Source organism: Physeter macrocephalus, chromosome 11, assembly GCF_002837175.3.
Source record: "Physeter macrocephalus isolate SW-GA chromosome 11, ASM283717v5, whole genome shotgun sequence".
In the NCBI taxonomy this organism is placed as follows: Eukaryota; Metazoa; Chordata; class Mammalia; order Artiodactyla; family Physeteridae; genus Physeter; species Physeter macrocephalus.
The window spans coordinates 95,264,837-95,284,109 of record NC_041224.1 but is presented as its reverse complement, the minus strand read 5'-3'; the positions used below and the strand labels follow the sequence as shown (position 1 = coordinate 95,284,109).

Below are 19,273 nucleotides of genomic sequence, written 5' to 3'. Positions count from 1 at the left end.
TTTTTTTTTGCAGTACGTGGGCCTCTCACTGTCGTGGCCTCTCCTGTTGCGGAGCACAGGCTCCGGACGCGCAGGCTCAGCGGCCACGGCTCACGGGTCCAGCCGCTCCGCGGCATGTGGAATCTTCCCGGGCCAGGGCACAAACCCATGTTCCCTGCATCCGCAGGTGGACTCTCAACCACTGCGCCACCAGGGAAGCCCTCCAAGTATATTTTTATATGTCTGTTAACCATCACACACTTGCTTGTCTGCATATGTATACCTGGAGCTTTTTTTAAAAATATTAATTTATTTTATTTATTTTTTTAATTTTTCATTGCTAGTATAGAGAAATAGTTGATTTTTTTATGTTTATCATGTGTTATGTGACATTGCTGAACTTACTTATTCACCATTACTTTGTAGAATAAGAGTGATGAGAGCTGACGTCTCTCCTTGTTCCCTATCTTAGGGAAAAGCATTCAGTCTGTCGCTATTAAGTATAATGTTAGCTGTAGGGTTTTTATTTATTTTTTTTGGCTGCGCTGGGTCTTCGTTGCAGCTTTTGGGCTTCTCTTGTTGTGGTGCATGGGTTTAGTTGCCCTGTGGCATGTGGGAACTTAGTTCCCCAACCAGGGATTCAACTGCGTCCCCTGCATTGGAAGGCAGATTCTTAACCACTGGACCACCAGGGAAGCCCCCCTGGAGCTATTTTTATTTAACAGCAAATACTTATGAAGTGCCTACTCTGTTCCAGTCACTGTTCAAATTGCTAGGAATACAGCAGTAAACAAAACAGACAATGTTTCTTTCTCAAGGAACTTATATTCTAGCATAGGTAAGAGAGACAGTAAGCAAATACACAAGAAAATATCAGTGTTAAGTTCTTTGAAGAAAATTAAACAGGCCGGTAGAATAGTGATGAGATAACCACTTTTGACTGGATAGTTGGGGAAGGCCTTTCTGATGAGGGAAAGAAGCAGTTGGCTGAAAACCTCTTTACTGAATGATGAATTCACTGAACTTACAAATTTAACAATTTGCAGTAACACCTGTGTGGGTGTGTTTTTTTAACTAACGTAGAGTTTTTCAGCAATTCATAATGGGTGAGATTTCTTTTCTTTTTACTAAGGAAATTTTTTAACCTCTACAAAAGTAGAGGATCTTGGAAACCACTTGCATAGTGATCTTACTTGGTGTGGTGGCCCGGCTCTGCTCTCAGCAGGGGCAGGTTGGGTTTGCCATTGCTGGGACTGAGTGGCCCTGTGTTGCTGCCGCCTTACTCAAGGGAGCAGATGCCATCAATCAAGTCAGTGAAGTATTTTACTCTGGCTGGGGAGCCGGGCACAGCTTTTCAAGGCAGGAGTTTTATAATCATAGAAGTCGTTCTTAAGATGGACTTGCAGCAGGCAGTGAATGGATGGTTGTCTGAGTAAAGGAGTTTAGAGGTTTTCTTTGAAGCCATAGAAGAAGTCCATTTCTGCTCTTGGCTTTTTATAATACTGTAACCCTCGACAGTGCCACCATTTTGTTACCTTTACTTTAGCTCCCACTGTAAGACCAGGAAGAAGTGCAGCAACCCTTCATAGATTCCTTCTCCCCTATCACGATACTTCCTGCCTTCTTCATGGTGACTGGCTTATCACACCCCTCTTTCCTCTCCTTCTTTGGTAAAAGAAAGGGAGAAGCACAGGGCTGTGAAGGGGATGTTAATTCCCTGCCATGAGCTGCAGCACATAGTTCCCACACAGCTACACTCATTGGACTACAAATTTTCACATGTAAGAAAAGGTCAGTTTTGTATAATAATGAACTACTGAAAATTAGCATAGTTTGGAAAGATTTCTCATGTATCTACTTGGTGAACAGTGAATGAGTCTACTAATCTGCTTTTAATAAGAGGCTTCTTCCTTTCCCCTCTTCATCTAGAACTCTGTTTGACCTCGAACGTCAAAAGTCAGACAGTTCCATCTTATAACCAGCATCATTTTGGATTCTGGTACAGCATTGTCCATCCTGCCGTGATCTGTGTAAGGTGTTTTGTTGTGAGGTATTTTGCTCCTCTTTAGTCCCTGAGTTGCCATAGGTCAGACATTTACTACCTAGCTGGCTGCCTTGCACACCTTGGGGGTGATGCCCAAGTGGAGGAATGAGAGAAGACTGGGGCTTGAGACGCTGCAAAGGGCCAGTGTGACTCTGGTTTGGCTCTATCGGGAAAGGTCCTGGACGGTACCTGGGGGAACAACAATACTGATGCCCAGCACCCAGCCCTTGCGATTCAGCTTTAATTGATCTGGGGTGAGTCCCGGGCACAGATACATTTTAAAAGCTCCCTCGGTGATTTAAACATGCAGCCGTGGTTGAGAGCCACTGCCCTGGTGTTTTATTTTTTGTTCTTAAAAAGGATAAACAAGCCTGTTCAGTCATAGATGTGCATGGATACATTTATAGGCCCCTGTTTAAATTCTTAAAAGAAGCATGGTAAATAGGAAAATACTCTAAATGAAAGCCGTTGTTTTTTAAAAAATCATTTCCTCGTTCATTTTGAAACTTTCTTGCTTATGTTGGCAGACCGACGATAAGGGTGTTTTTGCAACACACCTTTCTCAAGAGTACCAGCTGGCAGCTGAAACATTTCATTTGACCCAGTCTCAGGTGTGGGATCTGTCTTATGAATCCATCAGCTACATCTTTGCTTCTGACAGCACCAGGTCTGATCTGAGGAAGAAGTGGAATCATCTGAAGCCAAAAGTGTTCCATTTTTAAGCTGTAATGAGGTGAACTACTTTTGAGTATGTATTACAACCTAGATCTCCCTGCTGTATCCCACTTAGTAAGCTGTCCACTGCTCCCTCCGTGGAAGCATAGCAGCCAAGTGCCGTGGGCTCCAACACTAGCACCTTACTCATGGCAGATGCCCAGTAAGTCTCTCTTAAACTGACTGGGAGGCTCTGATGTCATCCATGGCTTTACCTCCATGCTGCTTACAGGAAGGGACTTGAAAGTTGCTGCTCACTGAACTCCCCATTCCAGCAGTGATTTTGACTTAACAGTCCTTCATTAGTGATCATGAAACTTCAAGAAAATCAAAGTAGGTTCTCATCAGGAAAAGTTTTGGAATTACTAGTCTAAATAAGGTGCAGAGAGAAGGAAAAACAGATTGTCGCCAAAACCTTTAAGCCATCTAGCTTGTGATGACAGCTCTGTATTTTGTTGTGCTTAATCAGACTCCCTTCACTTAAGTAGTCCCCAGAACTGTGGACTCCAGGCTACACTGCGTACCATGGATTTTTGTGAATCCCAGCAGCCAGGGTTAATCTCCTTTGGGTGGGTGACCCTAAGTGACAGATAAAGCTAGCTAGCTTCTGATATCTGCCTTTGCCCTTCTCATGATTAATCCTCCTGGAGTCAAGATACATTTTAGATTTTGAATCGAATAATGGAGAGAGAATTGATCCATTCTTATGTTCATATCTCATCTTCCCTCCCCTAACTGGTTACCATAAAAATAATTCTCTACAGAGTTGACAAGACAGCCTCTCTTTTACTCAGATTACAGTAAAAGAGAAATGGCAGTGCTCTCTCTCTCTCCCTCTGTATATGTATATATGAATGTATGTATATGTGTGTGTGTGTGTGTGTGTGTGTTTTAAATTCTGTGGCATTGGCCATAGAGAATAAGCAATAAAGGGAAGAATGACAGCATGGGGAAAATAAAAAGAAATAATAGCACTAAGGAAACAATTGATGAGAACGGATATGACTGTCCAGCTCCTGCTAATATATTCTTGCTTCCTCCATCCAGTCTGCCCCTACAAAGGCTGAACGAGTATTAAAACGGAGGGGTGCATAGATCCTCTTACTCCCCCAACAGTGGGCTTGGTTTCTCTTTCTTAGAATGTTTGAAGACTGTGTATTATTTCTTGCTTCTTCCATCCTCACGAGTGGCAGATTGGGTGGCAGATAATGGTTTGTGAGCTAGTTTGAGATAAAATTGGGTTTTCCCTGGTAAGAGTTTTGCCTTTGCCCTATTCCTTTTTTTTTTTTTTTTTTTTAACATCTTTATTGGAGTATAATTGCTTTACAATGGTGTGTTAGTTTCTGCTGTATAACAAAGTGAATCAGCTATACATATACATATATCCCCGTATCCCCTCCCTCTTGCGTCTCCCTCCCACCCTCCCTATCCCACCCCTCTAGGTGTACCCTTCCCCCTCCCCATGTCCTCAAGTCCATTCTCTACATCTGTGTCTTTATTCCTGTCCTACCCCTAAGTTCTTCAGAACTAATTTTTTTTTTTTTTAGATTCCATATATATGTGTTAGCATATGGTATTTTTTTTTCTCTTTCTGACTTACTTCACTCTGTATGACAGACTCTAGGTCCATCCACCTCACTACAAATAACTCAATTTCGTTTCTTTTTATGGCTGAGTAATATTCCATTGTATATATGTACCACATCTTCTTTATCCATTCATCTGTCAATGGACACTTAGGTTGCTTCCATGTCCTGGCTATTGTAAATAGAGCTGCATGAACATTGTGGTACATGACTCTTTGAATTATAGTTTTCTTGCCCTATTCCTTTTGCACATTCTCTTCATCTGGAGGTTGGAGGGCTGGTCCTGGGTCTTTTAAAATTGACTCATTCTCCATGCCCAGTTATGATGGGTCCCGATGGATATGGATACAGATACTAAGGAAAGATTTTCGTTTCTATTTTACCACATTCTAATTTGTTTTTCAGCCTAGAACATAAAGATTCAGACAGGCATACTTGTAGTAACCCCACACAGGCAGCCAGAAAAAGCAGGTAAAGATTTATCTTTTCCTACCAGCAACAGTGTAATCATAATTTGCATATATACATTTTAAAAAAAAAACACCTAGAGAACCACTGGGCATTTTATAGATAGAATTTTTATTAACATGGTATCCCTGAGAGGCAGATTAAGGTGTAAACACTGTTCTGCTTTACAGAAAGGGAAATGGAGGCAGGCTGACTTACACATAAGACATCTGGAACCAGAATTTGTATCTGTTGGTACCACAACCAGTGCTTTTCCCACAAGACTATACATAGATATACTGAAGACAATGATCTCTCATTTTTTAAAAAACACTATAGCACACTTCCTAAACTATCTCAGATCCCGAGGCATTGCTTTAGACTCGTGTTTCTTATATCTTCCTGTCTGCTTAGGCAACATAATTGAGACACCATCTCCCCTTAGTTCGTTAAGAGTTAGGAATTAGGAAATTCCCTCAGCACCAGAACCCTAATTAACCTTTCATCTACCACAGTAAGCTATGGATTTTAGAAAATTCTACCTCCCCACTTCTCTCTCAGATCTCATTCCCATCCCAACTCATTCAATGTGACTAATGATGCAGCTACTTATTCCAGGCCTTGGCCATCACTCACGTTCCTCTTTCCTCTGAACTGCCCATTGAAGTATCTTCTTAAGATACTGGTTTTTGACCTTCGTCTCCCATAGGAGCTAGTCCCCTAAGACTCTCACCCTTCTTCCCCAGCGCCAGTCAGCTGTTTCCTTGTCAGTAAGCACAGCACAGTACCTGATTTACTCTGGAGGATGGGAGCCCATCTCCTGATCTGTCTGGCACTCCATGTTTTAGCTGAGGCGAGTCCCTCTCTGCCTTCTGCATGGCCCATATCTTGCTACCCCTCCAATTTTGTGCTACTCCAAGCTTTATCTAACCTTCCTTACAGTCTGTCCTTTGCCCTCTGCTCCCTTGCTCCCCAGTTTTCCCATTTTTCACCCATTCAGCACTCAGTTTTGCAATGAGTTTTGGAAAGTTCATCCCACCCAGTAACCTTCCCTCTGAGCACTTCCTGCTTCATGAAGCCTTCCTGATTAAAGAGAAGAAAATACCTCTCAAATTTTTTCCAAACTCTAATGCATTAGACCTTAAGTTTTATGCATAGTGTTACTACCTAGCTTTCTAGATTTCTCTAAAACTGTTGCAGCTATTTGTCCATGTCAAATACGGACATGTCAAATTTGTCCATGTCAGTGTCATCTGTTTTAGGTTGTAAGAAAGAGGACAGGGTCTGTTTAACTTGTGCTGTACCTGCTCATCATACTGCTATGAACATGTGGGCAATTAATTCAATACTATTTGATCATAAAGATCAGAATTACACTTGCATTTGAAGAGCTGCTTTTAAAAGTAGATGTATACAGTTGACTATGTGTGCATGTGTGTGTGTGTGTGTGTGTGTGTAAGTATTGTCAACTCCACTGACCAAAGATAATCTGTCCTCCTTACCATTAGGGTAAAGAGTTGTTGGCACAAAGTGGTCTGTTTTCCCAGTCTGTGGGAATGTGGCAAGTGGCCTCTGCGCATTGCAGGTCAGTATTATGTCCACAGGCTGAATGACACTAGCCCAGGTGTTTAGAGTGTGTGGAATACGGACAATTCCCCCTTGGCAGTTCTAACTGCTTTCCCTATCACCGCATCCAACTGGCTTGCTCTTTAAGCTTCTGAACCACAAGGGACACATGAAATTCAGATGAGATGGACCAGAAAAAAAAAAAATCACACCAGACGCTGTAAACACAGTATTTTTCTATTCCAAATCTTCTAGGGCTTGGAAGAAACTAAGAAATCCAGGGTTCACACCTCAATATTTATACGAGGTTTACATTGTTTCCCCATATAGCACACCTAGGTTCTTGACAAAATGACTTATAGGTCAGAACCAAATTGGACACTTAAACTCTCCTTCTTTAAGGTAAAGTAAGAGTGTGCGTGACAAATATGTCATTCTGAGCACAGGGTTAAGTGAGCAGGAAAACTCATTCTTTTTTGCATTTCCATTGCTATATAAAGAGCTACACCCATTCAATGAGAATTCTCAGTACTTCTCCATGAAATGCTGCTGTGATGGGTTTTTCTAGTTGAAATGCAGTTTATAACAGGATGAGTAAAGGGTGCACGTCAAACTCACAGGATCTATTACTGTGTCCTATTAAGGGAACAACATAGGCACTGAGAGGGAAAGGTGTTACCGTCAATAAAGGCAAGGAGAGGGAATGAAATCTTCCTTTCATTCTTAAGATGCTTTGGGAATTTGACTCTAGATCCAGGAGAAACATAGGAATAAACAGTGGGGTAAATTCTAGAGTATTATTTCCTAAACTAGTCAGGCACAGATTAGGAGATGGATCTCACTATTGGAGGACTTTTCTAAACAATTTCAATACATGTAATGAGACTGTTTTCTTCATAGATCCTCAGGGGCTTACTTAGGGGCTGGCTGTGAGAGAAGTTTTTCTCGTGTGTGGATCTCTCGGTGCTTATTAAGAGCAGAGCTTTTACTGAAGCACTTGCCACAGTCATGACACCCATAGGGTTTCTCTCCTGTGTGGGTTCTGTGGTGTGCACGTAAGTCAGAACTCTTACTGAAACTCTTTCCACAGTCAGGACACACATGGGGTCTCTCTCCTGTATGTATCCTTCGATGCGCACTAAAATGAGAACTGTTATTGAAGCTTTTCCCACACTCTTCACACTGATAGGGCTTTTCTCCTGTGTGGGTTCTCTGGTGAATGATAAGGCTTGAGCTCTGGTTGAAGCGTTTTCCACACTCACCACACTGATATGGTTTCTCTCCTGTGTGGATTCTTCTATGGGTGATGAAATTCGAACTGTCACGGAAGCTTTTCCCACAGTCAAGACATTTATAAGGTTTCTCTCCAGTGTGGATTCTCCGGTGTCTAATGAGGCGTGCACTCCGACTGAAGCTTTTCCCACAGTCAGAACATTTATATGGATTTTCTACTTGAGGGGATATCTGATGCATGAGATGGGAGTTTGGACCAAAGCTTTTGCCATATCTGAGATGTTTATAGGGTCTCTCCCCCAAGTAAGGTCTCTGATGACTTAGAACTTTACCTAAACTCCTCTCTGGGAATGTTGGTTTTCCTCTTCTCTCCCCTGGGGTCTTCTCCCACTGTCTTCCTGATCTACATTCACTCTCAATGCCTTTACCTTGATTAAGATGCCGGGGAATTTTCCTCTCAGACCTTGCAAGTAACGTCCTGTGTAGTTGTACTTCCTCAGCAATATCCCGTTTTAGATTCTCTTCATTCTCAAATCCAGCCTCAAAACCTGACATAAGAATAGAATTTTAAAAGTTATGTTTTCTCAATTGTTATGTACCAGGGTAAAGCAAGTATCACATTAGATGATTAAATGTAAAAATTAGGGAGCTCTAGATCCCAAATAACTACCATCTGTTAAAATTCCGATGTTTTACTTCTCTAATGGAATCGATGCTCTGTGGAACACCTTAAAGAATGCTGATCTAAAGAACTTTTGGGGGCTTCCCTGGTGGCGCAGTGGTTGAGAATCCGCCTGCCGATGCAGGGGAACCGGGTTCGTGCCCCGGTCTGGGAAGATCCCACATGCCGCGGAGCAGCCGGGCCCGTGAGCCACGGCCGCTGAGCCTGCGTGTCCGGAGCCTGTGCTCCGCAACGGGAGAGGCCACAACAGTGAGAGGCCCGCGTACAGAAAAAAAAAAGAAAAAAAAATAAATAAAGAACTTTTGGAAAAGAAAATTTATTTATCAAATACCCAAGCACTGTGTTAGGTGCTTCACTGTGGTACTTCATTTACATCAACCTTATGAGGTAGGTCTTAACATGTGAGCGAATTTACAGGATTAAGTAACTTACTCTAAGGTACTCAACTAATAAACAACATAGTCTAGATTCACATATATATGTGTGACTCCAAAATCAGAATAATTTTTCTCACAAGGAGGGAAGCCATAATGAAGTTTTGGGGTTCTTTTTCTTATACAGTAGCTGAGATTCAAAGGATCAGTTCCCTCAGAAATCTCAGACTTTTACATAAGTGTGTCTGAAGAAAGAGGTTATCAGGTTTTCATATATGTGAATAAAGCAAGCATACAGCTGGTTTACAAGCTGAAACTAGAAAAAACAAATGAGAATGAACTTTAAAAATCAACTTCATCGGGCTTCCCTGGTGGCGTAGTGGTTGAGAGTCCGCCTGCCGATGCAGGGGACGTGGGTTTGTGCCCTGGTCCGGGAGGATCCCACATGCCGTGGAGCGGCTGGGCCCGTGGGCCATGGCCGCTGGGCCTGCGCGTCCAGAGCCTGTGCTCCGCAACAGGAGAGGCCACAGCGGTGAGGCCCGCATACTGCAAAAAAAAAAAAAAATCAACTTCATCCATCTATGGGTATATGACATGCTACTTGGGAAATGTAGGCTTTCAGATTCCCTGCTAGGTAAACTGCCTAGTAACCTAGCAGGTCACATGCAGATGATGGCTAATTTACAAAGTCTGCAGCCATCTCAGATTGATGCTGTAGTGTGAGGAGGCAGGTCAAGTGAATAGGGGATATAAACTAGCTGCTTTATAATAGACAGGAAACATGGAGAAGAGAGAAGGTGGTCACAATAAGAATCCATGAGAGCTGGGTGTAGAGGCTACTTCTGGTCTTCAATCTCATGATTTTTCTCCTAAATCCCACTGCCTTCCCTCTATTTGCTATTTCTACATTAAGAAGTAAAAGGATCTTACCACTGGGGCTCTGAAATAAGACTGGAGCACGGGTCATAGCCTCTGGGGGTACCTCGGTATCCTCTTCATCATCTTCAGAATCTTCTTCTATGGCCTCATCTGCTTCCTCAGCTCGCTTCTGGGCTTCGGCCTCACTGGTCTCCTGGGTGGGACACAAGGCTGCCTCCTCTTCCCGGCCATCACTGGGCAGGGCAGCACCCCGGGCACTCACCAAAGCATCCATCTCTTCAAAGAAGGGACAGGTCTCTGGTGCTTGGCCATTCTTGACCTTCCGATAGCTGGTGTGGAGGCTTTTAAACTTGGTCCGACACTGCTCTGGTGTCCTAAGGAAGCCATATTCCCATAAGCGCTCAGCCACTGCTCCATACAACTGGCTGTTGCGGTGGCAGTTCTGGAGGGCTTCATAAAACTGAGTCTCACTAAGAATTGCAAGGTAGGTCTTTGTCTCTTCATAGCCCCAGTGTACACCTGCCACCAGAAGAGAAATTTCAGCACCACTTAATCCAGGGCTTTATAGTCTCAATTCCTCAGTCCTATCATCTGCATCATGAAAAATCACCTAAGCTCGGGTTCCTAGGTGAAAAAGTAAAAACACCTCATGTTTCCAAAATCAATACAAACTCAGAATGTTCTGCTTCTCTATATCCTATATCAATTTCACAGAGACCTTTATTCCTACATTCTGTTCAAAAGAGGCCTTTCCACCTTATCACTGTAACAATCATTATGTACACTGAGGCAGGTGTACAGAATGCATTTCCCCATTCTTCCAGTAGTTCTGGAATTCTGATCCTAATTAGAAAATAACTGGTATGGGGAAGAAGACCCACAATCAGTCACTGTCAGCCATAAGCCATCCCTAAATTCTCTGATCAATCTTTTTCTACCAGTCCTACTTCCTTATGAATTAAGTTTCCCATAGAATGACTCAAAATCCCAAGGAAGAGTCTCTTTCAGAATCACACTGCTGCTTAATCCAATCCCTTTTACGGCCCTTCTTCACTTGCCACAATCTCAAAAAAAAGCCAGCCCAGCAACAGCAAAGACCTGAAGGTACAAGATAAGAATCTGTAGTCATGCACCTTCTTAGGAGCGAAGGAGGAGCAGAGCCAGAAAGAGGAAGGAAGCAGAGCAGATAGCATCTTCTGGCCTGAACTCTGCTAATGCTGCAGGCCACCCCAACTTGGGCAGTACTTCTTCAGGATGACTACAGGCTCTGCTCCCTGAAGGTACCCAAAGGAGAGGGAAGGGAGATTCTAAGAGCCTTCCTCCCACTTGAGAGCTAGCTGGAGATTACATTGCTTCCATTACCCTCCAGTCACTGCAAGTGAAGCAGCTAGCACATGTGCCATGTTTGTGATTTACCGAAATTTATTCCAGTGACAAAACGGGGAAAAAAAATTTTTTTTTTAAATTTAGGCCATGCAGCATGCAGGATCTTAGTTCCTAGACCAGGGATAGAACCCATGCCCCCTGCAGTGGAAGCTCAGAGTCCCAATCACTGGACCACCAGGGAAATCCCAAAAATTTTTTTAAAAAAGGAAAAGGAGGGGTTTCCCTGGTGGTGCAATGGTTAAGAATCTGCCTGCCAATGCAGGAGACATGGGTTTGAGCCCTGGTCCAGGAAGATCCCACATGCCGTGGAGCAACTAAGCCTGTGCGCCACAACTACTGAGCCTGTGTGCCACAACTACTGAAGCCCACGTGCCTAGAGCCCGTGCTCCATAACAAGAAGCCACCGCAATGAAGACTAGCCCCCACTCGACGCAACTAAAGAAAGCCCACGTGCAGCAACGAAGACCCAATGCAGCCAAAAATAAATAAATAAATTTATTTTAAAAAGGAAAAGAAAACAAGACAGAAGAAGACTAGAACAGAACAAAAGTAACAACACATATAATAAAACATGGAAGGGAAACATAACTGTTCCCAGTGGAACTGCAACTCTGGAGTAGTCCTACTGCTGTGCCACATTTTACAGTTGAGGACGCAAACTGTGAAATGGTCAGACAGCTGTGCGAGGTCACCCAGCTGATTAGTGGTCAGGGTTAGAAACGAAGTCTCCTGATTCATACTTGGTGCTCCTCCCATAGCAACATGGTTGTACAAATTACATCAACAGTAATAAGTGATATTTTAAAATGGTTCCATAGGCAAATAATATTTCAGCAGTGTTAAGCAAGGTTTCTTGCTGCAAGACTTCTTAGTCCTATTAAAATGCCAATGTGTGTTGCAGATCTCACAGAGGAAACAAAATGTTTCCCCAACTTTGGGCAGTCCTTCACTATGCTCTTCTAAGTAAAAAGGAACATATAATAAACTGACCTTGAGTTTGGAGAAGTAAAGATAAAACACCAGTTCATATAAGATGCTCAACAAATATTAGTTCTCCTTAAAGATAATACAGTACCAAGTTTTTCTCAGCCTTCAGTGATTTTATAATCAGGAAAAAATATTTTAAGAAAGAAGTGGAAGGAATGATACTCCTTTTCAGGAGTCCCTTGAATTCTCTAAGTGTATTTCTTTAAAATATCTAAAATTATTCTCTACTATTAGCTCACTGATTTTCCCACAAAAGAATGAAATACACAATTGAGAAGTGCCTCTGTTCTCTAAGTGACAAAGCTGGCAGGTGACATTAAGCTTCCTGACTCCACATCCAGCCTCATAACTCCTCAGTCTAATCCTAAAACCCCAAGAAGAAAAGCTTACCACTTGGGCTTCGGAAAAGGACAGGTGTGGTGGAGTTGTCGGGGTCCTGGGGGGTGGCCTCCTGGCCCACTTCCTCATTGTCAGACTCTTCAGCCATGGCATCTTCTCCCTCCTTATGCTGCCAGTCCTGTTGCTCTGGCTCCTCAGTCTCACCATCACTGCCCACCAGGCCAGAGTGAGAGGCTGCCTCCTCCAGCCCATTACTGGGCAGGGCAATGACCTGGGCACTCATCAGGGCTTCCATCTCTTCAAAGAAGGGGCAGGTCTCAGGTGGGTGGCCACTCTTGACTTTCCGATAGCTCTTCTGAAGACCTTTGAACTTGGTCCTACACTGCTCCAGGGTCCGGAGGAACCCATACTCCCGGAGCCGCTCAGCCACAGCCCCATACACTTGGCTGTTTCGATGACAGTTTCGGAGAGCCTCGTAAAACTCAGTTTGACTGAGAATTGCAAGGAGAGTTCTGGTCTCTTCATAGCCCCAGTGCACACCTGCCACCTTCTCATCCTCAAAGCCCCAGTGATCCTGTTCCACCCAGCTTCTTCTCTCTCTCCTGGATGGTAACAGATCAGCATGCATTCGTTTGTCTCCTGTGTGACTGCCTCTTGGGAGTTCCTTCTCCTTGGAGCCCAGATCTGGGATCCATGGCTCTCCTTGCTCCAACTTGGAGACCACACTGGATTTAGGAAATGGAAATCCTGCTTGCAGGGAAGCAAACAAAGGATATCATAGTTTGGACTGATCATAAAAAACATCTCTGAGTTCAGACCTGCCTTTTTTATCCAAGAGGCTTATAAAGTAAAGTATCTAAGAAAATATTTTCAGTAAGTTCAATGGGTTGAAGAAAGTGGGGGAAAAATACATGAAACCTCAAAAAATGAAAATATTTTATTTTCCAGAGCAGGGTGACAAGAGAGGAAAACGTTCTGTTGTGTGTTCAGAGCAGATAATTCTGTTCCAAGTCGCTCCCTAGCTCTCCTAACCACTTGTAGGCAGGTCCTGCACTGCTGGAAACAGTCATCTCCTGCCTCCTACATAGCTGACCAACGTGGGGGTTAATCCAAGTACAGCTCGTAGCAGGCCCTCTGGATCCACGGTTCCTCCACATCTGCAGACTTACCCAACCACAGTACTGTAGTAATTACTATTGAAAAATATCCATGTATAAGTGGACCCACACAGTTCAAACTCACGTTGTTCAAGGATCAGCTGTAGTTCTCTACTTGGGGCCAGAGAATTAAACTCAGAGTGATTTCAAGGGGGAGACTGTCTTCAACTCTTCCATTTCCTTCACACTGAGTCACAAAGTTCTAAAGGTTTTTCCCTTAGTATATCCTTTATTACTACTGCCACCATCCAAGTCTAGACCCCCTTACCTTCTCACACCTGGGTAACTGCAGCAGTCACTGTCCTACCTAACTCCAGGCTCTTGCTTCCTCAGCTCACATGCTATTTGTATTGTCAAACCTTAACCTGAGTGGTTACCAGGCATGGCCCGTTCAAAGCAGACTCCTCTCTCCAGAACACAGCACAAGTTTATTCACCACTCTGTGCCTTTCCTTTAACTCCCTCCCTTCTATCGAAATTTAACCCATCAGTGCCCCCATGAAGCCTTCCCTACAGCCCTCCCTCGTCTCCCACTCTGCCAAACCCCTACTGTACTCACACAATTGAGTAACAAGTCATTGTTTGGCATTGTTTCAAGACAGTTCAGTTCAGCACATATTTATGTTCACTTTTGTGTTCTCAATCATATTATAGGCTTTTTGAGGATAGGCACCTTTTCTCATTGCAGAGTACCCTGCAAGGGGTTGAGCACATGGTAGGTGTTCAAAACTGATTAATTCTGCAAGTCTGTGTGTGCAGTTGAGGGATTGCATCTGGATGACTAAACAGAGACCACTACCAGACTGGCTGAGAAGGCTAGCATCTTGGATGATAAGATCAGAATTCAAAACAACCTCAACAAGTTAAAGAAGTGATCAAAGAAAAAAACACACAAAATGGAGTCCTGCAGAGTACAAAGAAGAAAACAAGTTCCACAAAATCGTTTAAGAATAAGAACTAGGCACAAAGACAATGGGGAAAGCTCTAAGAGACCAGGGAGTATCAAGTGAACGACAATCATCAGTTGAGTTATACGGAAAGAAAGTGTAGTGAAATTCTGAAGTAAAATTCTTACTCTGCCTCTACCTACCAGACGCTCACTGGAATAATATATATAATTTAATTCTCCACAATTAACATGCTATTTGGAGAACTTAAAAGTTTCCAAGGGAGAGTAACAAAAACTCAGTAGGTCTGAAGAATGGAGCTTCTGGGGAAAAGCAGAAAGAAACAAATATAGTTTAATATGGAGAAAGAAAATGACTAAAAGGAAAATGTGCTTTCAAGTATAGAAAAGAATTTTTATCTAGAAAATACTGACGTAGTGTCATCATTACCAGGAGGAAAGAAATTCCAAGTTCTGGAAAAACTAGGGAGCCATCCTCTGGCAGACTTATCAAAAGAGGAAATATAAGAATTGCAGCAGAGAGCTAACCTATATGCCTTCAGGAGGTCCCCAACAACTGCATACTCTATTTCCACTCATTCCTGAAATCCCTTTCCCACTCACTACTCCCAACCCTACTTCCCAATTTAGAATGGCATCCTATCTTCCCATATAAATCTACTCCTCACCGCTCCTTTGAAAAGGTCTGAGCTTCTCCTTTGGGTTCATCTGCTCCTGTGGTCCCAGGTCTGGGTTTCTTGCCCTCTCTTTCTTGGGTACACCCCTGGGCTGGGGTTCCACTGACTCCTGCCGAACACTTAATAACTCTCGTGATGATTTCAGGGGTGTCATCTTCTCCAAGCGCACTTCCTGCCCCTTCACAGAGACTGTGACCTAGAAACAACCCCCATGAATTGTCACTGCAAGGTCATAATGAGGGGTATTCCCAGAGGAGATTATTTATTACCCCAAAAGAAATCATCCTTTGGGGACATGGCTAGGGTTGGGGCGGGGGGTGGTTAATAGTGAACAAGGGTCTATTTCTTAGTCCATTACTGTTAGCTTAGAGCAGCTGGAACTACAAAAGAAAAAGATCAAAATAGTAAACCCGACTCCAGGCTAAAAAATAACTCCCCTTTCTTCCCTATTAAGTAAAAAACTATGAAACTATGAATAACTCGTTATGATGCCTAGCAAAGGTACACCAAGGTAGCATCTCCCAATAAGTTCTATCTGAAAAAGTTACCTGTTAAAGGACCAGAAGTATAAGCATCACCAAGGGAGACTGTGCCCCACTTTAAATCTGACTGTGCCTTAATTTGGCCTTTTATCCTGCCCCTGCCCAGTCACACACTTCTGAATACCCCCACCCTGCTCACCGAACGTCCAGGTCTTCCAGGCTCTCTTTCTAATTCTTCCACCAGAGCCACTGCCTCCTCTCCACTTTCTGGACATTGCTTTTGTACCCATTTCTGGATCTCCCCAGGTAAGACGGTCAGGAACTGCTCTAGCACCAACAATTCTACAATCTGCTCCTTGGTGCGCACCTCCGGCCTTAGCCACCGACAGCAAAGTTCCCAGAGTTGGCTGAAAGCTTCCCGGGGCCCAGCTACCTCCTGGTAATGAAATCTCCTGAAGCGCTGTCGGAAGGTCTCAGAGTTAGTGCCATTCCCTCTCAGGGTGGGTTTGGCCATCGTTCACAGCAGAAAGCAGCTTCCCTCCACTTAAGGGTCTAGGTTCCAGGGCTTACACCCATCTTCTCATGTCCTTGGAGAATCACCTGCAGATGAGTCTCTCTCTGTAAGAAGAGTTTCCTCCTAAGGTAGAGAGAGATGGCACTATCAGAAAGAATATACTCATATGTCTAAAGTCTTGCCAGAGCTGGCCTGACTTCCCAGATGCTCCACGTAGCACCAACTTAAGGACAGCAAGCCAAAACTGAGCATGAAGGTGAGAGACTATGCAAAAGCTGCATTTCTGGGCGACTTCCAGGGCAGCCCGGGTAAGCAGCAAAGAATAGAAAGTACTGTCTGTTCCTCTTCCACCTCCCCCAAATCTGACCCATTGAGCTCCCCCGACCAGTGTAGCATACTGTGTTCGAACCATATGGGAGCTCGAGAGGTTCTAAAGGCATGTCACCATCCTGCTGAAGGCAACAAAAAGCCTCTGTCCAGCGGGTCGCAGCTGATCTCCCCCAGTACCTCCGCCGTCCTTCCCCGGGCCCTCTCCGTCCGCCCCGGCCCCTCGAACTCCACCACTACCAATTCCCACCCCAAACAAAAATCAAGTACTGAATACTGGGTCTTTGTTCTCCCTCACAGCAGAAGTAACCGCTCAGTAAATAGCCGGGAACTACTGACTGGAAACCTCGCGCATTGAGAGAAGTTGGTTTGGGCTCCTGAAGCGAGGGCCGGGTGGGCTTGGGGAGAGTCCCACTGAGTTGATGGAGAGTGGGAGTCCGAAGGGGCAGTAGTCATGGGTCTCCTGAGGACGAGCTCGGGTGCTGGCCAGGCGCTCCGAGGGTTGCAAGGTTCGCGGGTGCGGGGTTCCGGCCTCTTTGTCTTCTCTCCCTCCGGCCAGGTCACTCTCGAAAGCCGTCGTGAGCCCCTCCAGAGGCCTCCGACCGGGCTAAGCGCCCTGAGAGCACCCTTCGACCCACCCCTGGGAGCTTCTCCCTCTCGGGCTGTCGCTCAACCCACTCGCATTTCTGACTGCGGGCTAGCCTCACCCACTCGGGGTAGGGCTCCAGCCCAGGTTCTCCAGCCTTCCAGTCCAGCTCCCAAACCGGAAGTCCGAGCGGGTGACCCGGGCGCTGGAGGCGCATGCGCAAGGGAAGCTCCCGCGACTCCTGCGGAGCACCCGCTAAAGCCAGCGAGTAGGCCCAGGCGAGCGCGGCTCACTTCCGGGACGCGGCGCGCCGACCCCTTCCCGGCTTCCCGTCAGCTCTCCTCAGCAGTAGTCTCGGCGGGTACAGTCAGGAGGAACTTCCCGTCCCGGGATCCTGTGCGCGTGTAGAGGAGGGAGCGCTCGCCTCTTTGGTCGTCTGGTGAGGCTCTGGAGGAGGGTGCGACGGATATAGGGACTCGAGGTCCGCCGTGGGAATGATCCACGAACTGCTCTTGGCTCTGAGCGGGTATCCAGGGTCCATTTTCACCTGGAACAAGCGGAGTGGCCTGCAGGTACCGTCCGCCTCAGAGAGCGGGAACTAGCAAGAGCGGAATGGGTGGAGCGAGCTAGTGCCAAGGGGAGGAGTCTGAGGGACCGAGAAGGCGGGGCTTGCAGGGGCCGAGGAGTGGGGGGCTTGATCCTGGGCAGGTAACCGAAGGGCTCAGTAATTGTATGTGCTTTTAAACTGAGTTTTGAAAGCGAGTCCAAATACATAGTGCCTGACACACAATAAGGGTTCAGCCAGTTTTGTTGGACGAAGAAGTGAGAGTGTTTCCCTTATTACTCCTCGCCCGGGAAATTTCTGCACTAGGAGAATTTGGAGGGGGGCCTTCATGTAACCAGGAATGTGTGAGGGGGAAGGGCTATGTGCTATATGCTTTATCTCATTTAATGTTCACAACCACCTATCTCCATTTCAGAGATTAACTCCTGGTGTCAGGGATCACGAAGCGATTAGCAAACTTGGTCTTGAACCCAGTTTTTTTTTTTTTTTTTGTAGACTTTTTAATGATGGCCATTGTGACTGGTGTAAGTGGTATGTCACTGTAGTTTTGATTTGCATTTCTCTAATAAGTAGGGATGTTGAACATCTTTCCACATCTAAAGGGTATTTTAAAAATAATAGTGTCCTCTGTATATATAGAGTTTATTGCTGTTATTACCATTGAAAATAATCTGCATTCGTTATTGGTGGTGGGATTGAAACAAAATACAAATCTGATATATTTTAAGATTTAGGAGTGATTTTAACCAGTTTACTTAGATTTAAAGATGAGAAAACTGAGACAAAGTGAAGTTAAGCTCCTTGTGAAAGTCAAAGCTAGTAAGTGATGAAGCAGAAATTCAAATCCATGCCTTTGTTATTTTATTTTCTTATATTTTGACTGATGGGTTATTTAGATTTGTATTGTTTAATTTCCAAGTGTTTGGAGGGGTTTTTCTAGATATATTAATGATTTCTAATTTAATTGCATTATAGTCAGAGAACAAGCTCTGTCAGATTTCAAATTTTCAAAATTTTGTTGAGCCTTATTTTTATCTTTGGTAATACTCCTTTTCTTGAGATCTACTTTGTCTGATAGTAACATAGCCAAGCCTGACAGAAAAACAGATTTTTATGTTTACTGTATGGTATGTCCTTTTCCTTCCTTTTACTTTCAAACTATATCTTTTTTAAATTTTTATTTAATTTTTATTTTTTTTGTTACATCACTCTGTTATTGGTCAAATCAGTCATACAATCAACTGGGTCATTCCATCATTGGATGACTTGAATAATATATATTTTTTTTATACAGCAGGTTCTTGTTAGTCATCAATTTTATACACATCAGTGTATACATGTCAATCGCAATCGCCCAATTCATCACACTACCACCACCACCCCCCACCGCTTTCCCCGCTTGGTGTCACTACGTTTGTTCTCTACATCTGTGTCTCAATTTCTGCCCTGCAAACCAGTTCATCTGTACCATTTTTCTAGGTTCCACATATATGCGTTAATATACGATATTTGATTTTCTGTTTCTGACTTACTTCAGTCTGTATGACACTCTCTAGATCCATCCACATCTCAGCAAATGACCCAATTTCGTTCCTTTTTATGGCTGAGTAATATTCCATTGTATATATGTACCACAACTTCTTTATCCATTCGTCTGTCCATGGGCATTTAGGTTGCTTCCATAACCTGGCTATTATAAATAGTGCTGCAATGAACATTGGGGTGCATGTGTCTTTTTGAATTAGGGTTTTCTCTGGGTATATGCCCAGTAGTGGGATTGCTGGGTCATATGGTAATTCTATTTTTAGTTCTTTAAGGAACCTCCATACTGTTCTCCATAGTG

The 19,273-nt window shown here is 44.1% G+C and overlaps 3 protein-coding genes across 6 annotated transcripts in view; 2 read left to right on the top strand and 1 right to left on the bottom strand.

Annotated features, from left to right (window-relative positions):
• The window catches only part of MAPDA (N6-Methyl-AMP deaminase), a 24,779-nt gene extending 20,616 nt beyond the window's left edge, over positions 1 to 4,163 (top strand). Inside the window, exons 11-12 of the mRNA XM_055088280.1 lie at positions 1,909 to 2,009; positions 2,551 to 4,163. Coding sequence (XP_054944255.1) covers positions 1,909 to 2,009; positions 2,551 to 2,745 — 296 coding nt within the window. The 3' untranslated portion in view covers positions 2,746 to 4,163. The remainder of the gene's footprint in view (positions 1 to 1,908; positions 2,010 to 2,550) is intronic.
• Positions 4,164 to 5,296: 1,133 nt separating this feature from the next.
• On the bottom strand, positions 5,297 to 17,047 carry ZSCAN29 (zinc finger and SCAN domain containing 29). 4 transcript variants are annotated; one of them, XM_007124094.4, is made up of 6 exons: positions 16,550 to 17,047; positions 15,638 to 16,075; positions 14,948 to 15,152; positions 12,268 to 12,963; positions 9,556 to 10,023; positions 5,297 to 8,117 (listed from the first exon to the last, which is right to left on the bottom strand). In XM_007124094.4, the coding sequence occupies exons 2-6, from the start codon at positions 15,950 to 15,952 to the stop codon at positions 7,249 to 7,251; spliced, it is 2,553 nt and encodes an 850-aa protein (XP_007124156.1). In that variant the 5' UTR covers positions 15,953 to 16,075; positions 16,550 to 17,047; the 3' UTR covers positions 5,297 to 7,248. The 4 variants fall into 4 exon arrangements, with proteins under 4 accessions (XP_007124156.1, XP_028351210.1, XP_007124155.1 ...); XM_028495409.2 differs by having other exon boundaries at positions 16,557 to 17,047; XM_007124093.4 differs by having other exon boundaries at positions 16,619 to 17,047.
• A 67-nt stretch (positions 17,048 to 17,114) lies between these two features.
• TUBGCP4 (tubulin gamma complex component 4) overlaps positions 17,115 to 19,273 on the top strand; it is a 46,863-nt gene continuing 44,704 nt past the window's right edge. The window contains exon 1 of the mRNA XM_024133746.3: positions 17,115 to 17,437. Coding sequence (XP_023989514.1) covers positions 17,360 to 17,437 — 78 coding nt within the window. The 5' untranslated portion in view covers positions 17,115 to 17,359. The remainder of the gene's footprint in view (positions 17,438 to 19,273) is intronic.

Coding starts and splice junctions, on each gene's coding strand:
- ZSCAN29 (XM_007124094.4), bottom strand. CDS start 15,952: ATGGCCAAACCCACCCTGAGAGGGAATGGCACTAACTCTGAGACCTTC. Junction 12,964..14,947: donor CAGACCTTTTCAAAGGAGCG/GTGAGGAGTAGA, acceptor CCCTGCAAGCAG/GATTTCCATTTCCTAAATCC. Junction 10,024..12,267: donor CCTTTTCCGAAGCCCAAGTG/GTAAGCTTTTCT, acceptor TTCTGGTGGCAG/GTGTACACTGGGGCTATGAA.